This window comes from Meles meles, chromosome 7 (assembly GCF_922984935.1).
Source record: "Meles meles chromosome 7, mMelMel3.1 paternal haplotype, whole genome shotgun sequence".
Lineage (NCBI taxonomy): Eukaryota > Metazoa > Chordata > Mammalia > Carnivora > Mustelidae > Meles > Meles meles.
Genome location: NC_060072.1, coordinates 132692487 through 132706776, shown reverse-complemented (window position 1 = coordinate 132706776; position 14290 = coordinate 132692487). Strand labels below are relative to the sequence as shown.

The 14290-nt window shown below is 42.7% G+C and overlaps 1 protein-coding gene across 6 annotated transcripts in view; it reads right to left on the bottom strand.

The window, feature by feature from the left end:
* Positions 1-14290, bottom strand: part of ARMC3 (armadillo repeat containing 3) — an 87175-nt gene that overhangs the window by 24167 nt on the left and 48718 nt on the right. For all 6 annotated transcript variants that reach the window (XM_046010740.1, XM_046010741.1, XM_046010743.1 and 3 more), the window contains 3 exons: positions 6292-6541; positions 2302-2438; positions 1311-1479 (listed from right to left, as the gene is read on the bottom strand). In XM_046010740.1, coding sequence (XP_045866696.1) covers positions 1311-1479; positions 2302-2438; positions 6292-6541 — 556 coding nt within the window. The remainder of the gene's footprint in view (positions 1-1310; positions 1480-2301; positions 2439-6291; positions 6542-14290) is intronic.

The window sequence follows — 14290 nt, the reverse complement described above, 5'->3', positions numbered from 1 at the left end:
ATTCAGAATGTCTCAGGATGCCTGGGTGGCTGTGTCTGTTAAGCCTCTGCCTTTGGCTCAGGTCATGATCCCAGGGTCCTGGGATCAAGTTCCGCATCGGGCTCTCTGCTGAGCAGGGAGTCGGCTTCTCCCTCTACCTGCTGCTCACTCTGCTTGTGCTCTCTCTCTCTTTCTGACAAATAAATAAAATCTTCTTAAAAATGTCTCCAGGGGCACCTTGCTGGCTCTGTCAGTTAGAGCATGTGACTCTTGATCTCGGGGTGGTGAGTTCGAGCCCCACATAGTGAAGATTACTTTAAAAATAATAGAATTTTAAAATGTCTCCAATTCTATTACCACGATGGTGTTTCCTTCAAATACAGTCAGCTATGGGATTCTTTCATGGCCCTGTCTCCTCTGCCTTTTTGGACCGAACTGGTACAAACTGGCTTTTGGTGCCAGGCTTGCTCATCCCAGGTCTCTGGTCCTGCACCTGCCTGGCAGACAGAGCATTTGGCTTTTGCATTTCTGAGCTCTCCCCTCAGCTGAGGTGGGTATGGTGTTTTCTGAGACCTGCTACCAATAGCTGCCTTGCCCCTCTCTGGGCTTATTTCTTCCCCCTTTTCATTCCTCGTCCTGCACTCCTTTTGCCTGATCTCAGGAATTTTCAGTAACTCCTACATTTTTTTTTAATGAAGTCTGTGGATCATATCTGTTTCCTAGTTTTGCCAAAAGTGGCATTTGTATATTTAAGAAAATTTTTTCCATTCTCCTAATTGCTCTTGGTTTCCAGAAGAAAGGAAAATGCTGGCTTAAGCAGCAATGCCGAAAAGTCCTTAAGATTCTAATTTTTAGCTTCCCATTTCTCTTGACATTAACCTTGAATTACACTGTATATTGGTTTTAAAATCATAGAAATGCAGTTTAAATAACGTTCTTCTATATTACATTTTAAAATTTGGTATTACAGTCTGGTTAATTTCAGTTAGATTATAATAAAATGAAACACTTATACTTCTATCCTTATCACTAACACAGTTCATGAACCCTAGAATTATTAGAACAGAAAATGCTCCTTCTTTTATATCTTCTCTGAAACTTGAGAGTAGCCTCGGCAAGCTGATTCTACTACAAGTAATCAGATTCTAGTTAAAACTGTACACAAATGCAAAATCTTACAGCCAAAGTTAAGAATAAAGCTCTGATTCCCAAGTTTCTGCCCATAAAAATATATATTCTGTAAGGTGGTTATAAAATTGCGGTGTAACGGCATCGTGATTAAAGAAGAAATGATCATATATACCAAAATACGAATCAGGGCCGTCACTCACCCGACCATAGTCATAGAATCCATCACCGATTATGTTGCTTGATGACAAATAGCCAGTCAGGCTGTATTTCAGAGACAGGTAGTTGTTGAGCAATTTGTTATAAGCTGCCTCACTGAATTTATTTTTCCGACTTACTGATAGATTAACTTCTTCAAGGATCTCTAAAGCCCTGTCAATAAGAGGGAAAAAAGCATTATTTGCTTTAAACAAGCAATCCAACATTAAGTTCTCATTTATATACCCGGCCAAGACCCTGAATGAAGAATTGAAATGGAAAGGTTAACGTTATCTCACCCTTTTAGATAAAGCAAGACTGACAGAATTAAGAAGGCAAATCAGTCCTTTTGAGAATATATATGCCACCTAGTGACTCATATTCAAACAGCTGAAAAGGAAGTAGTAGTGGGCTCCAAGTTTTCCAGCTAACCAGGCAATATCCACGAACACAGAGATGGTTAGAAGTAGGGTGACCCCATCCGTGGAACCTGAAAACCCTATTTGCTGATGTGCTAAGGCAACTCGCTCACCTGCTGCGGCTGGAGAAACTATCCTGGTGAGGCTGGTGAATGCCTAATTCTGACGGAGAGGTCTGGGTGGAGGAGGGAGAGAAAGGGGACTCGGTCATGGCTCACCTTTTATTTCCACTTCAAAAGTGGTGACACGGAATTGCGGGTTAGCAATAGCAGGAGGAAGGGAAAGAGAGGGATTGATCAGGGTGAAGAGGTGGACAGGGAGACAGTGAAGATGGTTTTGTAAGCGTGCTGGGAAGACCTCCAGTTGGGGAGAATGGAGAGGGACACACACACCCCCACCCCCACTGCCAGGCTGCCCCTTTCCAGGGAAGACCCGCTGCATGGGTCCCAGCTCTGGAGGGCTCGGCCGCATGCGAGGGGGAGTGTGGACTCTGCCTGACCTTCCTTGGGCCCAAAGTGTGTGCTCCTTCATCTTCTGCCCTTCATCTGAGCCCGAAACTCGAGGCCGCTCCACTCACCCAAGCTTGCACAATTCAACAGCCATCAGCTCGTCGTTGGCGCAGACCATCACAGCCCAGCTGGCGTGCCTTCTCACTTCATCATTCTTGGAGTGCAGGAGCTCCACCAGCGGCCCCAGGCCACCTGAATTTCTTAACTGGACGTGGAAACCAAAAGTTTATGCATCAGAAGTACAGTTTATAAACACTGATTTTTTTTTCAAATCTCATTGGATTTTTAAATGATTTTAACCATGTAAGAACATTTTAGGATTTTTAGAATTGATTACATCCAGAGAGAAACAATTTATTACAAAACCTTAGAGACAGGAGCCCAGATTTCTGTTCAAGGTCAAGAGGAGGCCACGCTCAAATAATCGAGGGAGGCCACTGTGATTTTTTCGCGTGGAGGGAGATGGAGAGCCTGTCCTCCTGTTCCCCTGTACTCATTTATTCTGCTCATCAACACTGAATGTTCATTTGGCCCTGTGGCAGACAGAATGATGGTCCCGCAAAGGTGTCCTTTTCCCTGGAAGGGATTTTGCAGATGTGACAAGTTAACAATTTTGAGATGGGGATAATCAGGTGAGCCCAATTTAATTGCAAGAGTCCTTGTTAAGATGGAGAGATGGGTGCCTGGAGCCAAGAACGGAGCCGTATAGACGCAGAGATTGGAGTGGTACCCTCTGAAGTTGGAGGGAGGGGCCACAGCCAGGGGATGGGGGTGGATGGTAAAATCTAGAAAGGACAGATTTTTCCCTTAAAGTCTCCCAAAGGACAAGAGCTCTGCCAACACCTTGATTTCAACCCGTAAGACCTGTGTTCAGACTTCTGACGTCCTATACCATACGATAATAGATTTCCATTACTTTGAGCCACGATGTTGTGGTCATTTGTTACAGCAGTAATAGGGAAGGAGTCCAGTACCCAAGGCTGGGCAGGAGGAACCAATACAGTGACACCAGGGGACCCATGTCACTGGCCACCACCATCAAATCATCAGTGTGGCCAAAGAAGTACCATAGCAATGCCCTAGAAAAAGACCGATTTTTGTTAATGCTGCATAGTGTCTTCTCTTCATTTCTCCCAAAGGTGAGGAAGAGATAAAAAGAATAAGAAAAGAATTGGACAGAAAACTACATTAATTACACTGTTAAAGGAAATTCAGGTAATAAAGGTAATTATTCATGGATAAAATTATTCTAATCAGGGGGAAAAAAAGATTTGACAGAGCTCTTTTCTCACTGTCTGAAATGCAACACTCTATCATCTGAACCTAGAGGACAAAAAAGAACATTCTACCAGTTTCTATGTGTAGTATCTGAAGACGAGAGCCATTATGGGGTATGATCCATTTGATCCATAGTCCGTCATTTTCCATCAATGTCCGGAGACATTTTCTTCTCAGGGATCACACTTTAGTACATGTAACATTACAGCTTTAAAAAGTTTACTTGAAGCATCTTAGGCTTAAGAACTCAAATTTCTGAACCTCTTTATTTCTGAGTATAAGAGAAGATAGTCTAACTCTTCATGCGTTCTTGTGGCAAAGATCTAATTCATTGATTAATTCTTTCACTCATTTCCCCATTCATTTAATGACTGTTTATTAAGCATGCCCTTTGTGCCAGATACCTATTAATGGCATGGACACAGGGAAGAAAAACTCCCAGGTCCCTTTTCTAAAGCCTCAAGGAGCTTATAGTCTTTCATACAAGAACCATATACACAAAGCAGAGGACAGGGGAAGCATGCATAGGGTTTGAGGGAAGGATAGAGGACGACAGTTCCCAGCTTGAAGACTGAAGAAAAGCCTCATAGAAGACCGAATGGCTTGACATGCATTTTGAAGGAGAAGTGTGATTTTATCAAGTGGACAAAAGTGAGAATATTTCTCCAAGTGAAGAAATCAAAGACATATAAATTAGAGAACAGAGCATACGGACAGAATTACGAATAGCATGGGATTTCTGGACTATGGAGTTATGCCTGGTAAGAGGCTTCAGGCAAGGAGGGTAGGTGCGGGTCACTGGGAGCCCTCGCCCACCATGCTAAGCAGCTGAACTTTTCCTCTGGGGTGATGGTGCACCAATGGCCACATCAATGATGTGATGACGGTCATATGTTTCCCACACTGGGGACAGTGTGGGAAGCAGGAGGTGGCAGGCATAGGGAGAGCAGGAGACTCAGCTGCGATATTCCTGGAAGGAGATGGACTGCTCGGCAGACTGCATGGATGCAGAACCAAAACGCTTTGATTGCCATGTTGCCGAAGACAACATAGTGCCTGACACGGAATAGAGGGCAAATAAATACTCGGTAGTCCTGGGGCGCCTCAGTCAGTTAGGTGTCCAGCTCCTGGTTTCGGCTCAGGTTTTTGTGATCTCTTGGGTGGAGGAATCAAGCCCCCTGTTGGGCTCCTCCCTGAGCAAGGAGTCTGCTTAGGGATTCTCTTCCTCTGCCCATCCCCCACTCTTGCGTGTGCACACGTTCTCTCTCTAAGTAAATAAGTCTTAAAAACAATATTTGGTAATCATAGTGCTTTAATGGATGAATGCAAATGAACTGGAGTCAATGGGAACAAAGAAGGGGATAGAATAGAAAGGGACTTTCTATTCTGCCCTAGGGGACAGAAGAGATTTTTTAGTTGTCTGAGCAGAGAACCCAGTGCGACAGCTTGGGCTCTGGATGGCATCCCTGATCTCCCAATTTACCAACTCTGCTGGGAGCATAATGTGTCTTTAAGCCTCGTTTTCCTCATCTGTAAAATGGGGATTACAAACATGCCCATCACAAGTGAGGCTTAAATGCTTGTAGAGGGCTTAGCACAGTGCCCACTGCCTAGTAAGTGCTCAGTAAGCGTTAGCTACTGTTACTCATATTGGCGGGAGAGGAACAAAGCCCTAAGATGTTTGAATGAGTGCCCTGTGACAAGTAAATAGGAGAAAAGAAAGAGGAAAAAAAGGATGTTTGTAGGTTTGCGTTATTTTTATGAATAGAACAAAACACACTTTTACATGATACACTTGTAAAAAAATGCAGTTCTGTGTTTTAAGACTTTGAAATATACAAGAAACACAAGAGTATGTGGAACCCACGCGTATACTGTAACACATCATAGTAAAGGCACACCTGTCTGTCTACTGCTCAGTTTAAGAAATGACACATTTAGATGACCTTGAACCCGTTTGTTCCTCTCAATTAAATCCACTCCCTTGATCCCCCAAGAGGATTTCTTGACTTTGCAGTTAATAAACGCCAAATCCTTGACCCTTGCCTTTACAGATGCAACTCACATGTATGTTTACTTAGACAATATCTTGCTTCGATGTGTATATTTCTGAATGCTACATAAATAGAATCAAGTTGTATTCTACTGCAACTTGATTTTGCTCAGCACTATGCTTGAGATTCATCTCCGTTGATGTCTGTAGCTATAGTTCGTTTTCACCGATGTGAAGTTCCATTTTATGAATATATTACAAATTTATTTACCCATTCTCTTAAAAAATTAAACAACTGGTGTGTTTCCAGTTGCTTAGATATTAGAAACAATGCATCCCGGTGCAAAGAGGCAAGAGACCATCCTACGTAGATTTTAGAAACAGAACTGCCAGGTTATACCAGATTAGAGGATTCGCTCTTCTTTGCTAGATAAAGTCAATTTGCTTTCCAAAGGGTCACACCAATTTAATAATTTTTATCTTTTTAGAGTAGTTGTAGGTTCACAGCAACATTGAGCAGCAGGTACAGAGGTTTCCCACACGCCCCTTCGCCCAGGCAGGAGCAGCAGCTTTCCCATTATCAAATACATCCCCTGTCGGACCGGTACATTTGTTACAACTGATGAAAGTACACTGACACGTTACTATCACCCCGCGCCCATGGCTGAAGGGCTGCACCAATTTTGAAGGATCTAAATGATGGGTAGGTTCAAACCCTTGAAAATGTTTCAAATTAATCCACCCATAGGCACAGACCCGAAAAATGAGGGGACAGACCAGCTCTCACCTCCGTCCGGGCCTCCACGTCGCACGCGGTTGCGGCCACCAGGAGAGCCGCCTTGCTCTGCACGACCGTGTTGGAGGAGCGGAGCGGGCCGATGAGCGCGTGCATGACGTCGTGGTTCTGCATGTTCACCCGCAGGGGCTCCTGCATCGCCATGTTCGCTAATACCGTAGCGGCGCTGGCGATGGCTCCGTCTCGTTTACTCGACAGGACGCTTATCAGTGGATCGATTGCATCGGCTTCAGCAGCAGCACTGGGTACACGGAAGAGAAATGCGCGTCATTCATCTGAGTTCATGAAACGGTCCTTGGAGGGTACAATGGAGCTTATTAAACAAATGAGTACATAAATACGGTTTTAGAAAAAAAAAAAATGTCCAATGCAATGAACCCAGACTTGAGGTGCCAGTGATTTAAGTGGAGTCTGGGAAAATGTCAGTTAAGAGTGAATTTAAATTATCCTTTTCCTACTTCTACAGCTTGTCATTATAGAAAAATGCATGACTACTTCTTAGAAACCCTCCTACAGCTGTTCATTTTTTTTTTTTAACTCAGTGATACTTACAAGACCAGGAAATTTTATTCAAAGAAAGCGGATTAAGATATTTTCAACCAGTTATTCTTCTCCCCCCCCCCCCCCCCCTTAGAGAGGGGAATCTTAATCTTAATCTGGGCCTCAGTCTCACAGCCCTGAGATCAGGGCCTGAGCCAAGATCAAATGGCAGACACTTAACCAACTGATCCACCCAAGTGTCCCTAGGAAACTAAGCTTTTAAAAAGGGGAAATGAGTGAGTGGGAGATGCTCCTGGTTTGAGTTAAAACTCTTTAGCTCATCCTCCCCCTCTTTAAATGAGGTTGTTAATTGTAGGCAGGGGTTAACACATTTGAAGCCAGCAAAACATTTTGGAGGTGAAAGCTGATTTACAAAGTAAACATCAAAGATCAAAGTCACAATATTGACATAATAACTAGTTTTAGTAATGTAGGCATATTCAGTTGCTTAATTTCCTATTTCTGCTATAAAAAGACGACAATTATCCGTGAAATACATTAATAGTCTCACAAGTAATAAGCCTCTTTTAAAGAAGGCACTACTTTATATAGCCCTTGCTTTCTAATCACTTAAAAAGCTCATAAAGTAGTAAAAATAAATAAGGGGATCATTTTAAGAAGAGGTAGGTGATTTAATTATGTTCTTAATATTTGGAATTCTTTCAAATAAGAGATGTTCCAAGCCATAAGATATACAGAACATCCTACTTTCAAAGGAAGGCTCCAAATTCTGTGTTAAAAACCCATTTACATCATCATGGGAATAGAAGTAATCAAGACAATAAAAACATACCTGAGACTCCAATAACATGAACATCCCTTCACGTTTTATATCTGACAAGTTTCTTTTTTCCACTTAAGATCATATTAAGAACAAAAACTGAAAACAAGTGAGGCTACAGGATTCAGCCCATCACCCTTATTACGATGAATATTCCGATAATTAAATTTAATTTGGTCATCACTTACATTTGCTGATTGTGAAGGACAAGTAACAATCTCGAGATTAGAGGTTATCACAACTGTCTGAGAGAGGGCACAATGTAAATGAAGTGCCACCAGGGAGAAAGGAAGCTGTGATTGTCACTCAGACCAGCTCTGAAGTGGACCGAACAGCAGCAACTGGGCCAGAATGAAATCACCAATGAAGGCGGACGCTCTGGGGAACGCTGGGCTCCGTTGATGTTAACCCTGAAGGCAGTTCCCAGCCCTGGTTTGACTAAATCCATCCAGAAAACACACTAGATTGCTATGAAGGCAAAGTCAGAGTTTGCTTCCATTTCTTCCCAAAGTCCTCGGTACATATTTAATCCTTCCTGTGGGGTCTCCCATTCTTTTCCAGGGAAGGCATCTCTTTAAAATTTGGTTAGATGAGGGGCGCCTGGGTGGCTCAGTGGGTTAAGCCGCTGCCTTCGGCTCAGGTCATGATCTCAGGGTCCTGGGATCGAGCCCCACATCGGGCTCTCTGCTCAGCAGGCGGCCTGCTTCCCTCTCTCTCTCTGCCTGCCTCTCTGCCTACTTGTGATCTCTTTCTGTCAAGTAAATAAATAAAATGTTAAAAAAAAAATTTGGTTAGATGACCCGTAACCAAAGTTTGTTTCTACAAAAATATAGGAAGGGCCTGCTTGCATCTCACTATGACAGTTTGAGGGCCAGCATTTGCCCTCCTTTCCTAGGGGACAAAATAAACACTCAAGATAATTTTACTTTCCATGCTCTCTCCTACTATTAATCAAAGAGTGGTCATTTGATTGTATGAATAAAGAAAAATCTGGAAGCACTGGTACCTTAGTTTCTCAGAAACTTCTCATATTTTGTACTTAGAGCTTAAATATTGAATTTTTAAAAACTGCCAGCAAGAATTTTAAATTATGCATATTTTCTAATATAGACATAAACCCATTAAAAATTGTTTAATTTCTTTGACTTATTTTTCACGCACTGGATGCAATCAGTCCCTTCAACCAGAATACTTTGTACTTCATAACCTCTGGAAACATGCCTCAGTTAGAAGGCACGATTCCTTTGTCACTTCGTGATTTTTCCCTTGACAACGTTCACTTTTTAAAACGTCCTGGAGAATCAGAGAGGAGCACACAGTGGAGGTGTTTCATTGCAACCGTGTTAGAAGCTGCAAGTATTGTGGGAAAGCGCCTACCAGTACATTCTCCAGGGCTGTGTCTTTTGTATGCTTCACGGGTTTTCTGGAAAATGTAAGTGAATACATAGGATCACACTTTGTCGTTTGATTTCTCTTATTTATTAAAAAACAAAACATAAAACGGGCTGCAAGCTCCTGAAATGTTCACCCAGATTGCATCTCTGCTCACAGCCTTTGTGCGTGTGTTTGCTTCCTCCTCTCTCCTGGACAAAGGCGTATTTTGACTTGGTTCATGTTTATCTCTACCTTCGGCTCTTTTCTGTGCTCTTTATGAGCCAATAAGGAGAAGTACATAAAATCCTAGCTGTTTAAGAAACGGGAGATTCTAGTACACAGTGGAATATAGCTTTTACTAAATTGAACATAACTCCCAGCACCGAAAGACAGATCGCGCGCATGCAGCTGGGAGAACGAGCTGCACCGTGTGTACAAACCTGCCCGTAATGTGCTGTGTGCCGTCTGGTTAGGTGTAAAAAGCATAAGCGAAATTAAGTTATTATGGTGAAAAAAAATCAAGCTATTATTCTTACCCATCCAAAAAAAAAAAAAAAAAACCACACCTCATTTCATTATAGAAATAGAGCACAGAATTTACTTTTTTTTTTTAAAGAATCACATTAATTCTGTGTTTTAAACCCAAGACATTCTGTTTTATTTTTCCCTGTGTCTGATAATGTACACAGGCTGGAGCCTGTCATATTTTAAAAACACATTTCTGTTTCCTAGATAGTATGGCATTATCCAAATGAACGGGACAGAAGTCAAACTGCTTTGTTACAAAATCCAGAATTATAGGGCCATATGTCATCATGATAATCTGAAAATATTTTGATTCTTACTATCGTGAACCTCCATCAGTTGGAGTTTCATCAAGTAAGAGTTTAAAATGTACATTTCAAAAAAAAAGAACTAAAACCCAAATATGGAAAAGTATAAAAACATCTGTTTATATCATTTGATGTACGTAAACAGAGGTGAAGTTCGGCATGTCGTGTGTATCCAATTTATTACCAAGTCCTGACTTTTTTCCGCCTCCCTATTTCTCGATTCTCTCTCTTATCTCCAGCTCCGTCTCTTCGATCGAATCCATTCCATCAACCCCTTGTGAATTGATGTGCCCTTCTAACAGGTCTGTCCTCCCCCCACGCCCAGATTCTTTCTCTAACTTACAGCTAAAGGAATCTTTTAAAATAATTACCATATGATTATAATTATATACATCATATGCATCATCAGATTTCTCCCCTCTTTAAAATGTTTCTGGGGGCTCCTGGGTGGCTTAGTGGGTTAAAGCCTCTGCCTTCGGCTCAGGTCATGATCCCAGGGTCCTGGGATCGAGCCCCGCATTGGGCTCTCTGCTCCACAGGGAGCCTGCTTCCTCCTCTCTCTCTGCCTGCCTCTCTGCCTAGTTGTGATCTCTGTCAAATAAATAAATAAAATCTTTGAAAAAAAAATGTTCCTGGTTTCTCATTGCTCAGGATGAAGCCCTAAATTTCCCACATGGCCTCTCAGGCCCTGCAGGAGCCTACCTGCCTCCCCTGCCGGCCTGCACCCCTCTCACCTCTCCCTCTGGCTTTTCGCTCAGGGCCTCTCTGGCAACCCACAACACGCCAGGCTCTGGCTTATCCCTGGGTATTCTCATGCGCCCGCCCTTCTTACTTCCTGACGAACTCTTCCCCCGATAATTCCCAATCACCTTGCCAAGCTCAGCACAGTGCCTCATCCTCGAGTTAGCATATCTTGAGCCCCAAACTAGATACTAGGTCTCTTTTTCCCACGAGCTCAGGATTATTTGTTTGCGAAACATATATACATTTTTTTTTTTTAAATGCTGTTTTGGCACAAATGGTCCCACAGAATGGCAATGATCTTGAAATATCCTGTTACAGAAGCTTGTTGTGTAAACAACAAAAAAATTGACCACAAAGCTTTTTGGTTGAATCCCTGAGTCCCACAGTGAAAAAGCATTTAGAGGAGGGGCACTAAGAATGTGGTTAAGGAAAAATACAATGACTGTACACGCATAGTGCCTGTTTACGGCTCACTGAAAAAACCATGCGATTTCATGTCTGTGTGTCTTTGCATTCATGGTTTCTCTGCCCGAACGGCCTGGCCCTACCTGTCCACATCCCTTTCTGGGGGGGAACTGTAGTTCGTCCTTCAGAACCCACTCAGCTGCCCCTTCCACTGCGGTCATTCTTGTTCATCCCCCCATCCCCGCCTCTCCTTGTTACTCACTCCTTCCTCTTGCTGTGTCTACACCCGGTCCCCACGTCTTGAGTCTTATTTACATCCCCAGTGCTGAGAAGATCAATATATATAAATTGACTTGACTCCACTCAAGGGGAGCGATGAAGAAAACCTCAGGAGGAGTCGAGAGACGGTGGACCCCAAAGAATTCAGATCTCTGCTTGGAGCACTTACAGCCACTCTCCCCACCCCCAACTCTTCCCTAATTTAGTGAAGGAATTTTTATATGGAGTTTAGGGAATGACATCTTACACTTTAGAACACGTCTTAGGGATATGTCCATTTATAAACCAAAGATGTTCACGTTTTGTCTTTGCAGACACGTGGGCGGCTCCGTTCATTTGGGTGGTGTTGTCAGGTGACCCTCTTCGGTAGCTCTCAGAAAATAGGAGATCCTATTTAACTCATCGGCAAAGGCTGGTTACATGAATCAAGGGTGACCTTGGGCAGGACAGAAATCTGTTTAACAGAGCCCACATACAGAGTAATCTGTGGAACCGGATGAAACAGATGGTAATATTGGCAATCAGAACCTTGTTTGTTAACAGTGATTACAACCATCCCTACCAGCCTGACTTTTCATATGTCTCGGCGAGGTTTGTCACACCGAGGAAGACGTGTTGGCAGCAGACCTGGTGCAAGTGGTCAGGAGAGGTGCTTAGGCAGCAGGCGCCGGATGGGGGGGGGGGCATGTTTGCGCCTTGCCGGCTCCCCGTGCGTCTACACAGGTGCGTGGGGACAGGACGCTGGCGGGGATGATAAACGGGTCTCCTGGTTATCACAGCCAGATTTGGAATGCTGGGAGCAGGATTCCTGACTCTCGTTCCAACCAATTTTTCAACAAAAGTAATGATCCAAAAAGTCAAGTGTGTTCATTACATTGATCAATTTCTGAGTCCATCCCAAACAACTCTGACCCCGGCGCAGCCCCACGGTGGCGGGAGAATGGGATGTTTGCCCCCAACTCTGGCCGAACTCCAGGACTGACAAAAGTAGCCAAGAGCATTTTCTCCTTTTAAAGAAATCTTATTTAAAGAAACTTATCAATAGTTAAGGGAGAGGATCACAATTAATTGTAGGTGAATGCTGAAAATGAAGGATTTTTTAAAAAGTAGCATGTAATTATTAAAGTAAAACCCAGCCACAAAAACAAATGCAGTTTTACATCCTATAGCAAAATAAGGAAAACGCAAAAAAAAAAAAAAATTTTTAAAGTATGTGACCTAATCGTTTCTCTCGTATTGATATATCTCTGTGGCGTAATTCTGAGAGTTTTGGAGTGTGCTGTTCTCTAGCTGGCTATGACATCATGGGTTCTAAAGAGAGACCGACAGTTGCAAAGAGGCTAACCTAGCGCTTCCACAAGCAGCGTGCAGGTTTTTGTTACCAATTATAAAGCAATCAGTCAAAGTCTAGGGAAATCAAATGTAATTTTCTTACAAGTGACGTGGAATCCTTATTGACCTCTCTGTTCAATCACAATACTTCACTTCCATACACGCCACCTTCTGTTTCAAAAGCTGGACGGCCCGCCAATAATTAACTAGCTGCCATCAGGAAAGAACCACCGTCTTCATTGTACATGGCTGACTTGTTTCCTGATAAAACAGGAATAATGGTCACGGTGTTGGAATACTCATAATAAATGGCTTTTGTAGTTACCGAATGTTTCCGTTTAACCCGGAAATCGGTCTATTTATGCATCTGTATGTGACAAGTGACACAACCCCTAAGTAATTAGAGGTACCATGTTGATTTTCTTCACTAAATCATAAGGACGCCACATGCTTTCATGCGACAGCACAGGAAAACCCAAGGCACTTGCCAAGCTGCCTTATTCTCTCGGCAGCTCTAATGTCTCTTCTTCAGAGAGGCTGTCTTGGACGAGCTTTATGTCATCGGCCCTGACCCTTTTCACAAACCCAGTGTCATGCATGCTCCTCTTTAGGACATTGTGCTGCTGTATTTAATTGATACCGTTATCACTTCTGAAATTACCTTCTTAAAGTTACTCCCTATGGCCTGACCGTGCGAAATGTAGGTTTCATGACAGCAGTCTGATGGGACCTTCGATGTGCTCCCTATGGTTTCCCTGCAGCCTCGAACTAAGACCTAGACCTAAGAACCCCCAAATAATGGTGAAAGTTACAAAAGAAACTTAAACTTGTAACTTCCTTTACCTCTGTGATAAAATGATAAAAGTGGTAAAGAATGATCCCAACTAGTTCCTAGTGGAAGTTATGCTCAAGACTCCTTATGATGCTGGATAGAGGGTAATTAGTAGATGCACAAAATACAACAGATAATCTAGGCTTGCTTTTCTTTGTTTTACAATTAAGAACGATAACATGTAGAGAGATTAAGATTTGCTTGTGAGGCAAGTCAGTCAACCAACACAGGATTAAAAGTCTGGTGTCTGATGTTTAGTCTATAACCTTTTTTTTTTTTTTTTTTTTTTTAACAATCATCCATCTCTGAAGCTTTAAAAAGTATGAGGTTTTCTAGGGAAAAAAAAAAAAAAAAGAAGCCGGGGAATGAGAAATGAGGCAAGACATTTTGATATGTAGCATAGTGGGGAATTCTTCCTAACCACCGGATATATTTTTTTCAGTTTTCCTTATTCTCTTTCCAGAAGGAGGGGGAAGGAGAGAAAGGATAATGGAAAGGAAACTGGGAGACGTGGAGGGAGGGTAGGAAGGAAAGGAGGAAATGAAACTCACCCCTCCAGAGGGGCCTGGCCAGTCCAGTCTAGAACTCAAAGACATCAGGAAAGCAAAAAATAGCATTTTGGCGAAGATCTGGAGAAGTTCAGACTCAGATACTGAACAGGAGGCAGAGAGAGAGAAAAGTTGCTGGAGTGGAGACTAGGAGTTCCAACTCCCTCAAACTCCCCTATCAAGGTGCTAACAGGTAGAAAGGAAAAGTATCCCCCAGTAAACTTGAATGGGAATAATACAAGAATAAATTTTAAGTTTACTACAAAGACTCTTCCCATTTATTTGATCTATTAACTTCAGCAGCCTTTTAAAATAGTAAATA